The sequence below is a fragment of the Dysidea avara genome, chromosome 9 (genome assembly GCF_963678975.1).
Source record: "Dysidea avara chromosome 9, odDysAvar1.4, whole genome shotgun sequence".
NCBI classification, from domain to species: domain Eukaryota; kingdom Metazoa; phylum Porifera; class Demospongiae; order Dictyoceratida; family Dysideidae; genus Dysidea; species Dysidea avara.
Window position 1 is genome coordinate 11,772,898 of NC_089280.1, and position 17,365 is coordinate 11,790,262.

General features: G+C 41.2%; 3 protein-coding genes and 1 pseudogene across 3 annotated transcripts in view; 3 read left to right on the plus strand and 1 right to left on the minus strand.

Annotated features, from left to right (window-relative positions):
• The first annotated feature begins 298 nt into the window (after positions 1 to 298).
• On the plus strand, positions 299 to 2,088 carry LOC136266345 (uncharacterized; annotated as a pseudogene).
• Positions 1,977 to 4,660, minus strand: LOC136266346 (uncharacterized). Its single transcript, XM_066061368.1, has 6 exons — positions 4,366 to 4,660; positions 4,205 to 4,318; positions 4,058 to 4,158; positions 3,882 to 4,011; positions 2,876 to 3,835; positions 1,977 to 2,827 (listed from the first exon to the last, which is right to left on the minus strand). The coding sequence occupies exons 1-5, from the start codon at positions 4,417 to 4,419 to the stop codon at positions 3,023 to 3,025; spliced, it is 1,212 nt and encodes a 403-aa protein (XP_065917440.1). The 5' UTR covers positions 4,420 to 4,660; the 3' UTR covers positions 1,977 to 2,827; positions 2,876 to 3,022.
• A 343-nt stretch (positions 4,661 to 5,003) lies between these two features.
• The window catches only part of LOC136266340 (uncharacterized), a 41,420-nt gene continuing 29,058 nt past the window's right edge, over positions 5,004 to 17,365 (plus strand). The window contains exon 1 of the mRNA XM_066061357.1: positions 5,004 to 5,070. Within this exon, the coding sequence (XP_065917429.1) occupies positions 5,007 to 5,070 (64 nt within the window). The 5' untranslated portion in view covers positions 5,004 to 5,006. The remainder of the gene's footprint in view (positions 5,071 to 17,365) is intronic.
• Positions 10,650 to 14,868, plus strand: LOC136266348 (uncharacterized). Its single transcript, XM_066061370.1, has 2 exons — positions 10,650 to 14,013; positions 14,537 to 14,868. The coding sequence occupies exon 1, from the start codon at positions 10,748 to 10,750 to the stop codon at positions 11,423 to 11,425; it is 678 nt and encodes a 225-aa protein (XP_065917442.1). The 5' UTR covers positions 10,650 to 10,747; the 3' UTR covers positions 11,426 to 14,013; positions 14,537 to 14,868.

Genomic DNA, 17,365 nt, shown 5'->3' on the forward strand with positions numbered 1-17,365 from the left:
ACGTGATAATTTGTTGCATTTTATTACATCACGGCGCCACAAAATGGAGAACTTGTAGCGATCTTCTAATGGGAATATTGCATTTTTTATTATTACTATATATTTGATTAGCAGAGCCCACCTGGGGCATGAAGCTAATTTACAAGTATTACAAATATGAATTATAGCCGTATCTGTTCAGTAGTTTTGAAACTATATCTATTGCAGCATGCACTTGTATGGCTTGGAGTACTGTCCCTTTAACACTACCCAATCATCCGGGTAGTATAGAGGGGTTGCACGCGATCTTGTTAGCACGTGATTCAACGGAAACCGCCATATTTTTGGTCTTGTGTACGCCATGGTTGTGTGTTGCGTGAAAGGCTGTAATAACAAAAGCCTATTTACCAAGGGCATATCCTATTTCTCTATTCCAGCTGTGGTCAAACACCAAGGATCCCGGACGATGGAACTCTCTGCTAAGCGTCGTGAAGCGTGGATATCCAAGATCAACCGAAAGAACTGGGCTCCAAATACGAATTCTTTTGTATGCCAGTGCCACTTCACATCTGGTAAGTTGTTATTTAGCCTGTCTTGATTCGAAGAATTATTTTTTGCATAAAAATTAGGGAAACCATCAGCATTATATGCAGAAACACATCCAGACTGGGCTCCTTCATTACGTTTAGGATACAAGTCTTCAGTGCCTGATGAGTCTAGATATGATAGATTGCAGCAGCGCAATGCAATAAAACGGCCTGCAGACCAAGATGGTGAGATACGAAAGAGGACACGAGGAGAGCATCAAGAAGAAGAAAATTTGTCAACTGCAGAAGCATGTAATGAAGACCAGCTGCAGAATGATGAACAAGTTGATGACCAGAATGAAGACACAGATGGTCTAGAAAGGTCTGAATTGTTATTATTGAAATCCCAACATGCTGAACTGACATCTGAGCTTGCAACCTTACATTCTGAAATTGCTGTGCTGAGGTCTAACAATGCTACGTTAAAGGCAGAAAATTCTATGTTGAAGAAGGAGGTAGAGGAACTCAGAAAGTCTAAGTCTGCAAATTTTACAGAAGAATTTTTAAAGGAGAAAGAGAATGAAAGCATTTTGAAATTTTATACAGGTTTGTACAAGCATATTTATATAATGTATTACAGTATATTGTCTGTATGTAGGCTTTCCAGAATGGATCACATTTAGTGCCTTCATCGATTTATTAAAGCCTTCTTTATCAGGTCACCATTACAAGCTTCCAATACTGACATTGATTTTTATGTTTTTGATGAAGCTTCGGTTGAATTTATTTGATGAAGACATTGCCCACCGGTTTGGAGTTCATCGATCCACTGTGTCCAGAAATTTTCACAGAATATTGAATATAGCTGTAGCAAAATCCAGCTTTCTTATAAAGTGGCCCGAAAGAGACATGCTTCGTTTAACGATGCCTGTGTCATTCAGAAGATTTTTTTAAAAATGTTGCATAATAATTGATTGTACTGAAATTTTTATGGAAAGGCCCAGTGACCTGCTTGCTCATGCTCAACTTTGGAGTAACTATAAGCATCACTCCACAGTTAAATTTCTTATTGGCATTACGCCACAAGGAAGCATGCATGCATATCCTTTGTTTCTAAGTGTGCAGGTGGAAGAATGAGCGATAAAGAAATCACGGAGTCATGTGGGTTAATGGACCTATTACTACCAGGTATATATTTATTGTATGCAATTTACATATATACTCTATAAAATTTAATATAGGTGATGTAGTATTAGCAGATAGGGGCTTTACCTGCAATGAGAAAGCCAGGATGGTTTTGGCAGAGGTAAAAACTCCTCCATTTACGAAGGGCAAGAAACAGCTTGAGAAGCAAGAAGTTGATTGGAGTCGTGAACTGTCCATTGTGAGAATTCATGTTGAGAGAGTGATTGGGGTACTTAAACAGAAATATACAATTCTTCAAGGAACGCTACCTATAAGTTTAATTAATGACAATGATGATGATAATGAAACAACCATAGACAAAATAGTTAGAGTTTGTTGTGCATTAATTAATATGTGTCCTCCTGTAGTTCCAATTGAATAATTGTTTTTTTCTGGATCTATTAAATTTAGGTAGCAGCCTGCAAGAAGGACAATACCATTTTCCTTTGGGAGCAGCACGCAACTCCAGACAATCGAAATGAAACCATATGATGGTACACTGTTTGTTGTCACACATTATCATCTCCCCGAAGCTTGGCTTACTACAGTAGCACCACGATCTCCCTGGATCATCATCGTCGTCGTCATTTCCTGTTGATTGTGCGGTAACAGCAACACGTGGAATTGGTACAACTCCAGTCGAGTCAGCTACGGGCCCTCTTGAATACCACTTGCCTACTATCTCTGGAAGGCACCCATTTGTAAAGAAATATTTAACAATCTCAGTTTTTTCACGGATGAATGCACTGTTTTTATCAAGCCTTTCTACAATAGTATCCTGCTTAGTCCACAGCACGAAATCTGCATAGTTTAAATTGCATACATGTAGCTGCAGTTGCACTTGATAAAAATACGCATGGTTCTGTTTAAGTGACCATTTTCCCTCCTTATTCACCATGCAAAAGTTTGTACTGTCTTCATCAGGGAGACCTTCCTTAAAACAATAAGGGCATTTGATTTCCACCACCCTTTCTTCACAACAATCACATTGTGCAATGCCATCAGGAGATGTACCTAAGAAAGGGTTATCTGTATCTATAAACAGCCCACTGTCCTTAAAAGTAAATCCTGGATGACTCTCCTTCATTATGTCACAATAAGCTGTTTTAGCATCCTGCTCATGCTTACAACCCCACCTATAAAATGCTGTTGCGTAACAACATCATTGAATGTACAGGAATTACCTTGTAGCTGTGGTAGAAAACTTATGGTTCTCTGGATAACAAAGGCGGCTGATAAGGCTCAGGGAAGGCATACAGCTATTTGTGACTACAGCAGATTTAAAATTAGAAGCAGTAATACGTCCTGCTCTATGTGCAAACCATAGCTTGCTACAAGATTGCTCCCTCGTGTGAGCTTCTAAATATGCAGACTGTTCCTTTGTTACCAGCAGTAAATATATATACTACAGCGGTTAACAAAATATACAGTACCTTATATAAAGCATACACACGTTTACATTCCGTCAATAAGTCAGGGTACGTCAACAGAAGTGCAGCTGGATCATAAAGGTCAGTAATGGGCTTTGGATATGATGGCAGTGTGATTTTGGGGACTAATTCTTTGGCATAAGGTGGCACAAGCCTTAAAACAACTGCCTTTCCAACTGCTAGGTTTAATGTGGCAAAGCACTTGGCTTCTTGCTCTTCAGTAGCAGCTGCATAGACAATAGAGGTGGTCTGGCTAGTACTCACACTTGTCCTTGTGCTGCAGGTAGATTGAGCAGTATTACAGACCATGCTAGTCTGACTGGTAGTGCCACTGGTTTGACTGGTAGTGCCACTGGTTTGACTGGTAGTGCCACTGGTTTGGCTGGTAGTACCAGTGCTCTGACTGGTAGTGCCACTGGTTTGACTGGTAGTATCAGCAGCACTGCAGGTCCCACTGGTGGTTTCAGCGATCTCACAAGCTTGACTGGTACTTTCAGTGGCAGTATCATTGACTGTGATAATAGCTTCATTGCCATGCGTTACTGTTTCACCAGTGTTGTTGCGACTATCAGCACTTGCACTGCTGTCACAAGTGGTTTCATTCTGTACACACACAGTTCTTTTGTTAGCTGAATTCTTTGATGCATTTAGTAAAGATCTTTTCCGACTGCCTTGCCCATAGAAATGAACATCTTTTAAAAATGCTGGCTTGACCTGTTTAAAATTGCTTAAATTTTGCAAAAGTCTACAGTTAAGTTACTTCTTTTGCAGAGTGATTCCAGCCGCACAAATTAGAAGTACAGGAATCTTCTCCATGTTGTCTTCTCACTTCAGTTGCATTGATTAGACAGGAAATTATAGCTGCAATATGTGAACAAGCTTCCCCTAAACTGGAGAGAATTTCAGTTTTAGTACAACAGATATATTATCACTTACCCCGCCATACAGGTACAATGCACAGCCAAAATCTTTCCACTTTTCTGAACTGCAATCCAGGGCAACAGAAAACTAGCTGAAACTTGCTGTGAATGTTTCACCTACGAAACATTTTACACCAACAGCACAAAATCAAACTGAACTTACTTTTCCCATTGCAACAAATGCCTCCCCTTCACGATTAGAAAATGGGCAGAGTTTCAATTGATGAACCCATCCAGCTCGCATAAAACACCCTCCGTCCAGCATTCCTTTCCATGCCTGTTTTAATATGATGACTTAACATTAGGGATACTAACAAAACTTACTTTGACTGCCTCACGAGTGTTATCACTAGGAGTCTCAGTCATATATGTTAGCATATCACTCCATTTCACGTCTGGAGAACTGTCCAATTGCTCGTGCCAGCATTCAATACAATATGGATCATTAGACAAACCAGCGTTAATGACCTTTTGTTTATATCTTTCCCTCGCAACGAAAGATAATCCAGAAAAATACTCTGACTGGCGCTATATCACTAGAATGTAGACCAAAAGTATGGCGGATGGCAACTGTTTCTAAGGACACACCCACTAAATTATTTCCGATGCAACCCGTCTATCAAGACGAGTGTGGGATTCGAGACCCTTTTTATCCTTCGTTTTTTTTCTCCCTACCCAATGACAGAGAAAAAAGCGGTCTGGCCATGCGAGACTATAGGTAGGAGCTTCTGAGGCTAATCACGCTTATATTACATAAGGGTCACGAAAGGTGGTGAAAAGAGTAAAAACCGTACGATACTAACACAAGTAGCTAAAGTCTTTGAGCAGGCTGTAGGACCAGGTGTCCTACAGACCTTCAGCACTTGTGCTGTAAAGCATTAATAAATAAATAAATAAACACGGTAAATTCCCTGTGCGGTAACTTTGTTGGGCGGGGCTTAATACACATGCGCGTTCAAATGCAAATGGCGACAAAAATGAGTGTTCCTGGTGTCGGTGAAGCTTCCTCTTCTGGCAATGAATTTCAAAGTTAGTATTGACAACTGTATTTGTGTTTTCATTCTGGTATATGTAAGTATATTTATGATTAGGCATGTGTAATACACCGGAAAATCTACAAATTTTCACTGAAATAATATGGTAGCTACATCACTTCAAAACACTGTTTGCACGGTGTTCCTGAAGCCTTTTTATAAGCGCCGCATAGACTATTACAATCGAAACGAGATCATATTTTAAGGGTTCAGAATTTCAAAGCGCGCCCCATAATGTCACCCAATAAGCCTGTAACAAAGATGGTCCGTAGTCTCGCGTTTCCAGACCCTTTCCGTGCAGCCGCTTATCGATTGGAGATTATAAGCGGCGCGCTAGAAGGGTCTGGAATAGTTCGTGGTTTTTAAAAATACTGCTCTCACCAGTGGTTGGTGAGTGTTAATTGGCTCACACGATCTTTTAATCGCCAAATTAGTGTAATTACTGAAGAACGAGCTGAAGAAGACCTCTGGGGAAGACGACTACCGACCCATGTGAATTTTTCCTTCTACCTACCATTGAATCTTCAACAAGTACAGTTGAATATAGACAAACAAGTATGGTTGAATAATAGACAAACAAGTATGGTTGAATATAGACAAACAAGGTCGGTTCATCTTGGCTTACAGGGAAAGTAGGCAAAAGATTTTGAATGGATTTGCTAATCAGAGATTCGAGGGAAAAAGATCCGTTGCATTTTGTCCCTTTGTTAGGGTCCGCAATCCGATTATGTGGAGCGTGAGAGGTGAAGTCAAATTTGGACGAATTTGCTACCTTCCCTGATGCATAGCTTAGAGCAAGGCATGGAAGCTGTGGATGAAATGATAATTGACAACCGCTGCTACCAAACGTTCAGGGACATCTTTTGCCATAGTTTTAGTCAATAACTAATGATTGTTGTGGCTGCAGACACACTGGAAATGGCTAGAAGGCATGATAATTCTTTAATGCTGCAGAAAATTTTGACGCTCGTCACCCAGATGGTAAAAAGTCTCAGATCTATTTCAAACTAACAGCATAGATAGACTATGCACCCAACCGTATCGAAACACTATGAGGAAGAGTTGGCTTCTCTTGTCCTGGGTGGTAGGGCAGTTTGAAATCGAAATTTCATATTTCTTTGTCTGATTTTTCAAAGAAAGCAACCCTGTGCCAGGCACCCAGCAAATCATTTACTTATTTCTGTGCGTACTTTTTAACTGCAACAACTCTGGATATGATCTGGCTAAGTAGCATGTTTCATCCGGTCCTTTGTGTGGAGCACGAAAGCTTAAAAGTAAATTTTGCATCTCGCGAGATATTTCTGTGAAGATAACAATCGTGCCTCCGGTTTCATGGTGGATCTAGCAATGGGATACTACAATAAACATTCCACAATGGTAGGGGGATCGATTTGTTATGGTAGCAGCTTCAAATCTTGACTAGATCACCCTACATTAACATTATGCTGCAAAACAAACCAAAAAAAGCACAAAATCTTTCAATTTGGACTCGAGCTGGGTGGAGCACCTGGTGAGCTGCTGGTATACTGCATCATATGAAATCACAGAAACACCAACTGCTACTAGTACCAAACGTTTTTAACCACCATTTATCATCATTCTAAACAAAATTAGGTGACCAGTGTGGCATCAGAAATACTGGAAAGGACTTTGGCACCATTGAGAGAATCCCTTGAAACGACGCAAGAAAATTTTGACGCTCTTCACCCAGATGGTGAGAAGTCTCAGATCCTTTCCAGACTAACAGCATAGACAGACTATGCATCCAACCTTATCACATCACTATGAGGAAGAATTGGCTTTCTGGTAGGGCAGTTTCAATTCAAAAATTTGTGTTTCGTTTTCTGATTTTTGAAAGAAAACAACCCTATGTCAGGAGCCCAGTGAATCATTTGCTTATTACTGTGCATACTATTTAACTACAATAACTCTAGATAGTATCTAGCTAAGTAGCAAGTTTTATCCTGTTCTTTGTGTGGAGCATGAAATTCAAAAAATATTTTTTGCATCTCATGAAACACTAAAATCGATATTTCTGTGAAAACAACAATCGTGCCTCCGGTTTCATGGTGGATCTAGTAATGGGATACTACAATGAACATCCCACAATGGTAGGGGGCCGATTTGTAAAAGTTGATTTTTCAGATTGCAGACCCTACCTTTGTGTTCTGAGTCAACCAATCGTCACCAATAACATGTTGAAAATTTTTACGTTCACAAACTATTGCAGACCCTTGTAGTACACCGCTTATAATCTCCAATCGATGAGTGCTGCACGGAAGGTGTCTGGACACATGAGACTAAATGGTCCGGGTGCATAAATGGTCCGGCCGGACCACATATCAGCCTCACCCCTGAGCCCAAGGCATAGGAATGATTTTCAGAGTGGGGGGAGGGGGGGGGCAAAGATAGCCATATAACCAGTTAGCCATAAACTGATCACTCATGCAGACACACAAGGCCCCATTGATACAGCTCCCCTGTACCCAGTTCATATGTGCGTTTATATAAAAGTGTTGTGGGGTGTGTTATCACTAGCTAATAACCCTAAACCTAGCTATATCTCTTCACTCCCTATCCTGCTAATGGCTGCTATGCCTCTACACCTACTGCATGTGCTTGATGCATGTATCATGTGAGAAATCATAGTCACTCACTTTATGTGAGTTTTATGTATTTCACACTATAAGTATTACAGCATTAATAGTTATTTTCCTCAAAGGGAACTACAAGCTCGGATGTCTGCTCTAGCAGGTGTTTCCAAACTAAGTGTAGATCACGTGAATACAACACTACGTTCACGGTTGGCCACTTTCATTTTCAGCATCCTTGTTTGTTTCTCTTGATAAATCAACTACACCACAAAGTCTTAATAATTTCTGGTTTAATCATCAGTAGTCAGCAATTCTCATACACTCATGCACTACAGTGAGACTGCCCTCTTAGACTTGGATCTGTTACCACTCTCAATTCGAGTTAAATCTTTCCCACATATGTGACCAGATTTGCGAAAAGGGGTCTTCCACACACATCCAATTCTCTGAACTTGTGAGACCATAACTTAGTGTTCAATTAACATATAAACCTGAAATCGTCTCCATCCATTAAGCTATGTGAGTACTCACTACTGACCAAATTTCAAGTCAATATCTTTTTCCAATCTTAAGTTATTAATTGTCAAAGTTGGTAAATTGCATGTGTGTGGAAGACCCCTTTTTGCAAATCCGGTCACATATAATGCCATGGATGAGGCACTCTATCTACTGATTAAACTTCTCACTGCACGGGATCCAGACAATAGATATCACGTGTAAGCATAACAGAAATAAAATTACAGGAGCTTTTGAGTTTAATACAGTGCAATGAATGGCTTAACAGTTGCGATGGACTGGTGATGCCACACCCCAGAGTGCTTTTGCGTGGTGGTTGTATGGCTTCTTGTATGGAGGTATGTATTTCTGTGTGTGTATATATAACTTTGGCTGATTGGCTACTAGTATACTTGGCCCAAAAGTGGGGTGCCAAAACATGTGTAACACTGCTGAGCTGACAGTATTACAGTATTTTGATTGACTGTTATGTTAGAGTAGTTAGCTATGTAGGAGTCACGTGCTAGGTAGTGAGTAATAAATAGAGTGCTGCCACGCGGTCTAACTATTTGACAGTATCTTTAAGGTCACGGGATGGTAGATTACAGTGGACGTCCTACCGAGATCTGAGTAGTCAGGTGCCATGACAAGTTCACAGGACTCGGAAGCAACCGAGCCCTTGCCAAGCCGTGAAGTGGATGCGACAATAGAGGGTGCCACCTATGATAGAGATTGGCCTGAGGGGGATATGATCCCATTGAATACGAGGCGTTTAACTGTGCCAATGCTTCGCAAGATAGGCAAGGCTTTGGGTGTACCGTCATCCGCATCTGCCTTGAGTTCGGAGCTGAGACTGATGGTTGAAGGAAAACTGACAGAACTAGGATATGATCTGTAAAATGTACAGGTATTTTTATCTGATGAGATAAGTGGAGTAATGTACCTTGTTAATGATGAAGGTGTCATAAAGTGTATTAAAAAAGTGGCCGCGCATGTGATTGACGATTCACATGATGACGTACGCAGTGCACTGCGTGTTATGAGAGAAGAGTGTGATCAACTGTGCACTTCATTAGAGGCTAAAGAAGAAGTGATAGACACTCTTGAAGTAGAGTTGGCAGACGCTCGGACTACCATCGAACAATTGAAGACTATGCCACCCTCTGAGTTAACCCAAGAAGTGGAGGGATTGAAGGCAGACCTGACTAAGGAAACGCAGAGTCCAAAAGATTTTGGAAGTTGAGGTGTGATCAGATGCTCAAACATGAAGAGGAAATGAGTGCCAGAAACACCTAAGTGGTGCTATTTAAGGCCTGATTGCTGGCACTGGAGAGCAACCGATGAAGCAGTGTTAGTGATAGCAGTACCAGCACGACGAGCATGGGTAAAATATTATCAACCGAATGAGGACCTCGAAGCCAGATGCGACTTGGGAAAGTTCCTCCCGTGGAGCCATTCACTGGTGAGAAGGCTGATCAATTGTGGGAGGACTGGCTTCCAATGTTGGAGAGAACTGGTGCATGGTATGGGTGGGAGGGAAAAGAGAAGCTGTTGCAACTTGCAGAGTATTTACGGGGTAAGGCACAAAGAGTGGGACCTACTTGAGTCGAGCAGCAAGCAGTCATATGAAACTGCAATTAAAGCACTTGTAGACGAGCTAAACCTTGATGGAAAAGCAGTTGCAGCACAGGATTTCCGTCACATGTCTCAACGTGCCGGAGAAACTGTGTCTGAATTTGTTAGTAGGCTCAAAAAGACATTTTGCAAAGCGTATGTGCATGAGAGTATAACTACTGAAACACGAAATACTCTGCTATATGGAGGATATGGTCTGCTAAAGGCCCCATTAGTATCAGGTGCCACTAACTGTACACAGCTATGTGTTGCTGCTAGAAATGAGGAGGGAAGGTAGACTGAATTGGCCAGAAGACATGTACACTACCAGCAGGACAACAGTCACCCCAGTAGGCGAGACCTCACTAAACGTTCTGAGACAATGCTGCCAGATAATTGTAACAGGTTCAAAGGAAGTGGCACTATAAATGCCCCCTCCCTCCCAAGTCATAGTCAAGGATGGCAGCTCAAATGCTGGAACTGCAACCAAAGTGGGCACTTGGCAAAGGAATGCATAGTCAAGGTTGGCAGCCCAAATGCTGAAACTGCAACCAAAGTGGACACTTGGCAAAGAAATTCCCAGCTATCAAATGGGAGAGCATAGATAGTACCTGGCAAAAGTCACTCTTTTGGGGCTAATGCAATACAGAGTAGCAATGTTGAGGACCCACTAACTTGTTTGTTACCTGACTCCGAATCAGATAGTGATGGTGATGGACTGAAAATAGTAACTGTGGCTGATGGAGGTAGCCAATCTCAGAAAGCAAAAGTAATTGTAGGAGGGGTTCCATTATCAGGCATTATAGATAGTGGGGCGGACATAACAATAATGGGAGGTTCTGCTTTTAAGCAGGTGGCAGTAGTAGCCAAGTTGAAGAAATGGGACTTCAAAGCCCCAGATGAAGTCCCTAGAACTATGATCGTCAGACCTTCCACATTGATGGTAAAATAGAAATAGATGGTAACGCTATGAAGACTCCTATCTACATCAAGATGGATGCTCCTGAATCATTGCTACTGTCAGAAGGTATGTGCAGGAAGCTCGGAATAATATCTTACCACCCGAATGTACAGGATGGTGGGTCGACCAAGCAGGATCAGTCTATAACTGAGAATAGTTGTACGGTGCCGACTGTGAGAGTGCGCCTCATACACGATATACATCTACTTCCAGATGAGTGTGTTACTGCTCAAGTTAAATTGGAGGGAGAAGTGGATATGGCTGACGAACAACCTTTTCTGATTGAAGCAGACCACAACAAGCTGAGGGAGATTAAGATGAAAGAGTTTGATGTTGTAGTGCAGGTGACGGCAAGTGGGGTAGTACAACTATCTTTAATAAACCAGCTAGGTATGAGTCAAAAGATTGATAAGGGGATGGCAATACCTAATGTCCTTGGTGCTATGCAGTGTTGTGACAGTAAGCAAGGAAGTGAGAAGAGTGTAGTTCCACCAATTGTAGCAATGGTGAGTGGTTCTATTATTGCTGAGGAAGAGAGGAAAGGTAAGCTGAAGGAATACTTGGAGTCTGTAGAAATAAGTAGTTGCCTGACATCAGAGGAAAATTGTGCGATATTGTCACTGTTAGAAAATTACCATGATGTATTCAGCTTAATAGAGGGGAACGAGGAGAGACAGATCTACTAGAGATGTTTATAGACACAGGTGATGCCTTGCCAAGAAAGCAAGCTGCTAGCCGTGTACCATTTGCAGTACGACAAAACATTGCAGAGCAGTTGAAGAGTATGTTGAAGAACCAGGTGATACAGCCATCTAATAGTCCCTGGGCAAGTCCGATTGTTTTGATGAGGAAGAAAGATGGTACCCTAAGATTATGTGTGGACTATAGAGGTCTCAATTCTGTCACTAAGCCCAATCAGTTCCCCTTGCCAAGAATTGACAATATGCTTGATCAGCTGAATAGCACACAATACTTTACAACTTTGGATCTAGCTGCCGGTTATTGGCAGGTTAGAATGAGCAGTGCCTCTAGAGAGAAGACAGCTTTTGTAACCCAGCAGAGATTGTTTGAATTCTGTGTCATGCCATTTGGTTTGACAAATGCTCCTGCTGTCTTTCAAAGACTGATGGAACAGCTGATTAGTGGCCTTAACCCCTGCGGGGCAACTGTTTACATAGATGACTGCTAATCTATTCTAGATCATGGCAGGAGCACCTGGACCACTTATCTGCAGTTACGAACAGGCTAAGGGAAATGAATCTTAAACTGAAGCTGTCTAAATGTCATTTCATTAGGAAATCAGTGGAATTTTTGGGACAGGTGCTCACTCCCCAAGGGCTCCAACCTAATCCAGGAAAGGTAACTGCAGTGCAGGCATTTCCAGCCCCACACAACATGTCTGAGTTGTGTCAATTTTTGGGGCTCACTTCCTACTATCGAAGATTTATTGCTGGTTTTTCTAAGATAGCCTCCCCTCTACACCACCTGACTCAGAAAGAAATCAGATGGAACTGTGCACCTGAGTGTCAACAAGCTTTTGAGCTGTTGAAGGAAAACCTGACTTCTGCGCTGGTGTTGGCCTACCCTAATTTTGACCTTGATTTTGTGCTGGAGACAGATGCCAGCATAAGAGGTTTAAATGTAATACTCTCTCCCAAAAGAAATCCGGCAGCCCATGCCATCCGATAGCATATGCCAGTAGGTCTTTGTCTAGCACAGAACAGCACTACGATTCTATAATTAATGGATGATAGACCTCAGAACAGAAGACGAGCGGTTGTGTTATGTCATTTACAACAGCAAATTCTTTATGACTACCATAGTGGGCAGATGGCAGGGAATTTTTCAGGTAACAGATTACATGATATGCTTTGTGTTACAAGTGGTGGTGGGAAAGGATGTATACAGATGCTATTAAATACTGTGAAAACTGTGCTGTAGCTATGGGAGTAAGAAGGAGAAAGAGGCCACCCCTTCATCCGATTATGGTAAAGAGACCATTCCAAATACTTGGGAATGATGTAGTGGAACTACCTAGAACATCTAAAGGTAACAAGTATGTCATTGTTGTACAGGATTTTTTGACTAAATGGCCTCTGGTATACCCAACCCTGACCAAAAGGCTATCCTAATTGCTCGGTTGTTAGTAGATGAGGTTCTTCCCATTTTTGGTGTTCCTGAAGCACTGTTATCAGATCGTGGGACCAACATGCTAGCAAATATGGTTCAAGATGTATGCCAATTACTGGGAATCACTAATCTGAATACCACTTCCTACCATCCCCAGTGTGATGGGATGGTAGAGCGCTTTAATAGTACATTGAAGAATATGCTCAAAAAACATGCTGTCTAGTTCAATAAACAATGGGACTGTCACTTGCCTGGAGTGTTATGGGAATACCAAAATACACCCCATGAGGCAACTAAATAAAAGCCTTCATACCTGCTGTTTGGTTATGACTGCAGATCTCCCACTGAAGCAGCATTCCTTCCCGTAGAAATACATGGTTACACTGATACTATGGAATATCGAGAAAAAATTGTCCTCTCTCTGGCTTCAGCTCGAGAATTAGCTGCAGCCAACATTAAGAAATCCCAAGAATACTACAAGTGACAACATGATTGTCATGCCGCCACTACATGTTACAAAATAGGTGATTTAGTGTTAGTGATGTTCCCACATAAAGAAAGTGGAAAATTCTCATGCCCATGGCATGGACCATAAAATTATAGGTTTATTCAACGTAATGATCCTGATGTAACTGTGGTTAAGCAGTTCTTTCCTGAGGCAGGACCCATTCAGATGCATCAACTTCGTGTATGTCCATGTCCCAACTTACCAGTTGGCTTCTATTAGTATGGAAGTAACTCCCACAGTGCTGGAAGTGTTCCTAGATGGGTTGAGAAACTAACTCAATGTGGAATCCAGAACTCAGTATTAGAACCTGATGAGGAGCAAGAACAAAGCGACGATGATGTTGATTCTACTCCTGAATTGGAGGGTAGTGTCTGCAACAGAGATGAGCCCCAGGTTAACCTGGAGGTTGATAGTACTTGTGAATTTGATCACTCTGATGAGCTTAAATCAATGACACTAGGGAGGATGCCCGCACAGATTTGAACCAGGAGCAATTGTTGGATGTCCCGAGATACCAGCTTAGAGACCGTTCAACCAGGAGAGCACCTGATCGATACTCAAGACAAGTTCAAGTTTGGGACGAACTTTCAACAGAGGGAGAGATTGATGTAACACTGCTGAGCTGACAGTATTATGGTATTTTGATTGACTGTTATATTAGAGTAGTTATATGACTGTTATATTAGAGTAGTTAGCTATGTAAGAGTCATGTGCTAGGTAGTAAGTAATAAATAAAATGTTGCCACGTGGTCTAACGATTTTTCAGTATCTTTAAGGTCACGGGATGGTAGATTACACATGCTTTTAAAAATAGTGTGGGAGCCATGGCCCCCCCCGGTTCCGACACCCTTGCCTGAGCCTGTTTACACTAGTTCAAAGTATCTCAATTTAGAGTGATTTCCAAGTTAGTATAACAACCCATTTACACTAGACACCTAGTTTGAACTATCTTGGATCAGAGCGATTTTTAAGTTACACCCTGTTCACACTAACATGCTTTACTAACCCAAATGAGAATGGTGTTATTCATCCCATATTGGGGCTGGTTCACACTACAAAATTTGGTCCGAGTTGCTCACCAAGTTGAAAACGATAACCTATAATTAGGCCTCAGTTGTGACATACCTGTATGCATACGTGCACAAAAATTTTGTTTTAGGCACTTGTAGCATGGCGACTTTTGTAGCTGAAACGGTTGAAGCGACAGATAAAACAGTGAAGAAGCTAGGAAAGAAATGGATGGAAGCTAGGAAACAAAGCCTAACGTTTAGTTTACTAGTTGGTGCTGCATGGTGATTATTTATGTAGTGGCCATTGTTTCCAAAGTAAATTGATATCTATTCTACAGGATGTGTATTACACAGGAGTTTAATAGCATGTGTAGTAGTGAACACTGGAACTTTTGATTGTGACAGACCTTTTATGTACTATTTTAATTATTAAATCAGTGTGTGCATGTACAACATTACACATGTGTTTTCATAAATAATATAAAAGTCACAGTATAACTATGTTTTTTCACAAGGTCAAATAATTGGTGTAGCCATATAGTGCTGGAAATATTTTCTCATCGTGATTGGTTACTAAACTTCTGTTAAAGTCGAGTAACATTCAACTACTTGTGCAGACAACTATGTCCATACATAGCATACAATAATACACAGCTAAGGAGTTCTATATCAGTTGAGAAGTGGGTAGCCATCACTCTGTGGACACTGGCATCTCCAGTAGATTATAGGATTGTTAGTCATTTATTTGGTGTTGGCCGTTCAACTGTTTGTGAAATAGTCCTTGAGACTTGCCAGGCAATAGTTGATCACCTACTTCGCAAATACATTTTCTTTCCATCGCCTGAAAATCAGCAGAGTACATCAACAATTTTGAGCAAAAGTGGAGTGTTCCACAGTGTATTGGGCTCAGATATTCCAGTTTCTCCTCCCACAGCCTGTCATACAGACTACTTTGGTACTCTGTGCTTATTCGAGCTGTTGTTGATTACAGGTACTGCTTTCTTGAAATTTATCCAGGGAGTGTACATGATACTTGGGTGTTGGTACATTCATCACTTTACAAAAAAAAGCTAATGATGAACACCTGCTGTCACCTGTCACCTGTAACCAAAGCAATTATTGGAGCCAATGTTCCAGTATTTATTATTGGAGATTCTACTTAACCCAATGCTGCTGTGGCTAATGAAGCCATACACTCAACCAAACGTAGACAGTGCTCAGAAGACGACATACAATTACAGAATATGTCATGGCCAAATTGTAGTAGAAATTGCTTTTGGTCATTTAATAGCTAGGTGGAGAAGACTTTCAAAACGCAATGACATGTTGGTGAAGAATGTGTTTAATGCGATAGCAGCTGCTTGTGTCTTGCACAAAATGTGCAAAATTCACGGAGAAGCATTTGACGAATCATGGGCTGATAGTGTACCTGATTTATTCCAACCAGAACCACTTGCACAATCCGCAGTGGCTCAATATTGATTAGGGAAGCTTTAGTACAATATTTCACCGATCATTAAATAAAGATTGTCACAGTACATATGTGACTGAAGTTTTGAAAATCGCCCATATGGGCGCATGTGAAACCAGTTAATAGCCGTGGCTACTATAACTTTCAGCAAGTAAAAACCTGCAGCTACTATGCGAAAGCGGCTACTATCCGAGGGCAGCTACTATGGGCTTGTGTGGCAGCAGCCTGTGGCATTTATACGGATTCACAAATGACTGACCTTGTTCAATCATCTGTCAATACTGTCATTCATTCTAACTCCTCTCAAAAATGATGTTTCCTGGCTTAAAACAACTTTGCCAGGTTTCTGTTTCAAACATGTCTTATCAACACTTGCAACAGTGTGCTCAGATACAAGCCGTGGCTCTTATCCGAGGGTGGCTCTTATTACAATAATTCTAGGCTGTGGAGCGGCTACTATCCGGAGGTGGCTATTAACTGGTCTTGTTTGTCTCATCTTTTATTTTGTGATACTTTTTCTTTGGCTTCTTTGTTTTGTCACGGCACTGTTCAAAAGTTCTATTATAGCCTGCATCACACATTTACTGAGAGATATGAACAAAATCATCTTTGTTATGATGACTTCCTTCTAGTTCCAATTGTATTTTGTCATCAGCCCAAATATTGATTGCAGCTACAGTAGAGGTGGGAAAAATCGAGATCGAGGAGAGAACAGTGTGTGAAGATGGTCATTTGGCAAAGAGATGAGACATTCAAACTCATAATGATGCAGCTGCTGCTGTTCCAATAGACACACACCTGCCATTGGGATTAATTTTGATAGCACTCGATTCTCATGTGTCGATCAGCTAGCCCCAAACTGTTCACACTTCTGTCCAACTGGAACCAGCCCACATGTTTTATGGGGCCAGGCTTTTCCAGGTTTGACATGGCATTGTTGATTCACACTCAAGGTAACAGCGAACCATGCCGAGCTAAAACCCAGATTACAGGTCATTGTGAAAGGAGTGTTAGTGTAAATGCATACTTTTTTGAACTGAACTGTGTCAAGCCGCTCTGGAGTGGACCTGCTAGGGTTGGGGGTCTGGTTCGCTCTCATGCTGCCACGATATAGAAAAACTCCATGTCATGTATCACCAAGGTTTATGTCACGATATGAACATATATCACAATATAGAACTAACTGTAACATTTGCAAGACAAACATATACATACTCTTCATTACATTTAGGAAAGCTCTGTTTTTCTATCAACATGTAATCAGCATAATTACAGGGTATAACAGTCAAGTAAAAGCTACTCTTTAAAATGCATTTTGCTACTGCATGTAACCGTAAAGCCTCCCAGTTTACTTTGGGGTTGGCTTGCTTATCACACTACGCCATCAACACATAACTTAATTAAATTCCAAATACCATATGTCTGCCCCCCCCACATCATTATACTAAGCAGTGCACCATCAATGTAACTGATTGGCTATATCATGTCACCACCTAGTTATATCGAT

Excerpts from the sequence above, each read along its gene's own strand:
- LOC136266346 (XM_066061368.1), bottom strand. The coding sequence starts at position 4,419 with ATGCTAACATATATGACTGAGACTCCTAGTGATAACACTCGTGAGGCA. Across the intron at positions 4,159-4,204 it reads CATTTGTTGCAATGGGAAAA|GTGAAACATTCACAGCAAGT; the intron begins GTAAGTTCAGTT and ends AATGTTTCGTAG. Across the intron at positions 4,012-4,057 it reads CATTGTACCTGTATGGCGGG|TTTAGGGGAAGCTTGTTCAC; the intron begins GTAAGTGATAAT and ends AATTCTCTCCAG.
- LOC136266348 (XM_066061370.1), top strand. The coding sequence starts at position 10,748 with ATGAAGACTCCTATCTACATCAAGATGGATGCTCCTGAATCATTGCTA.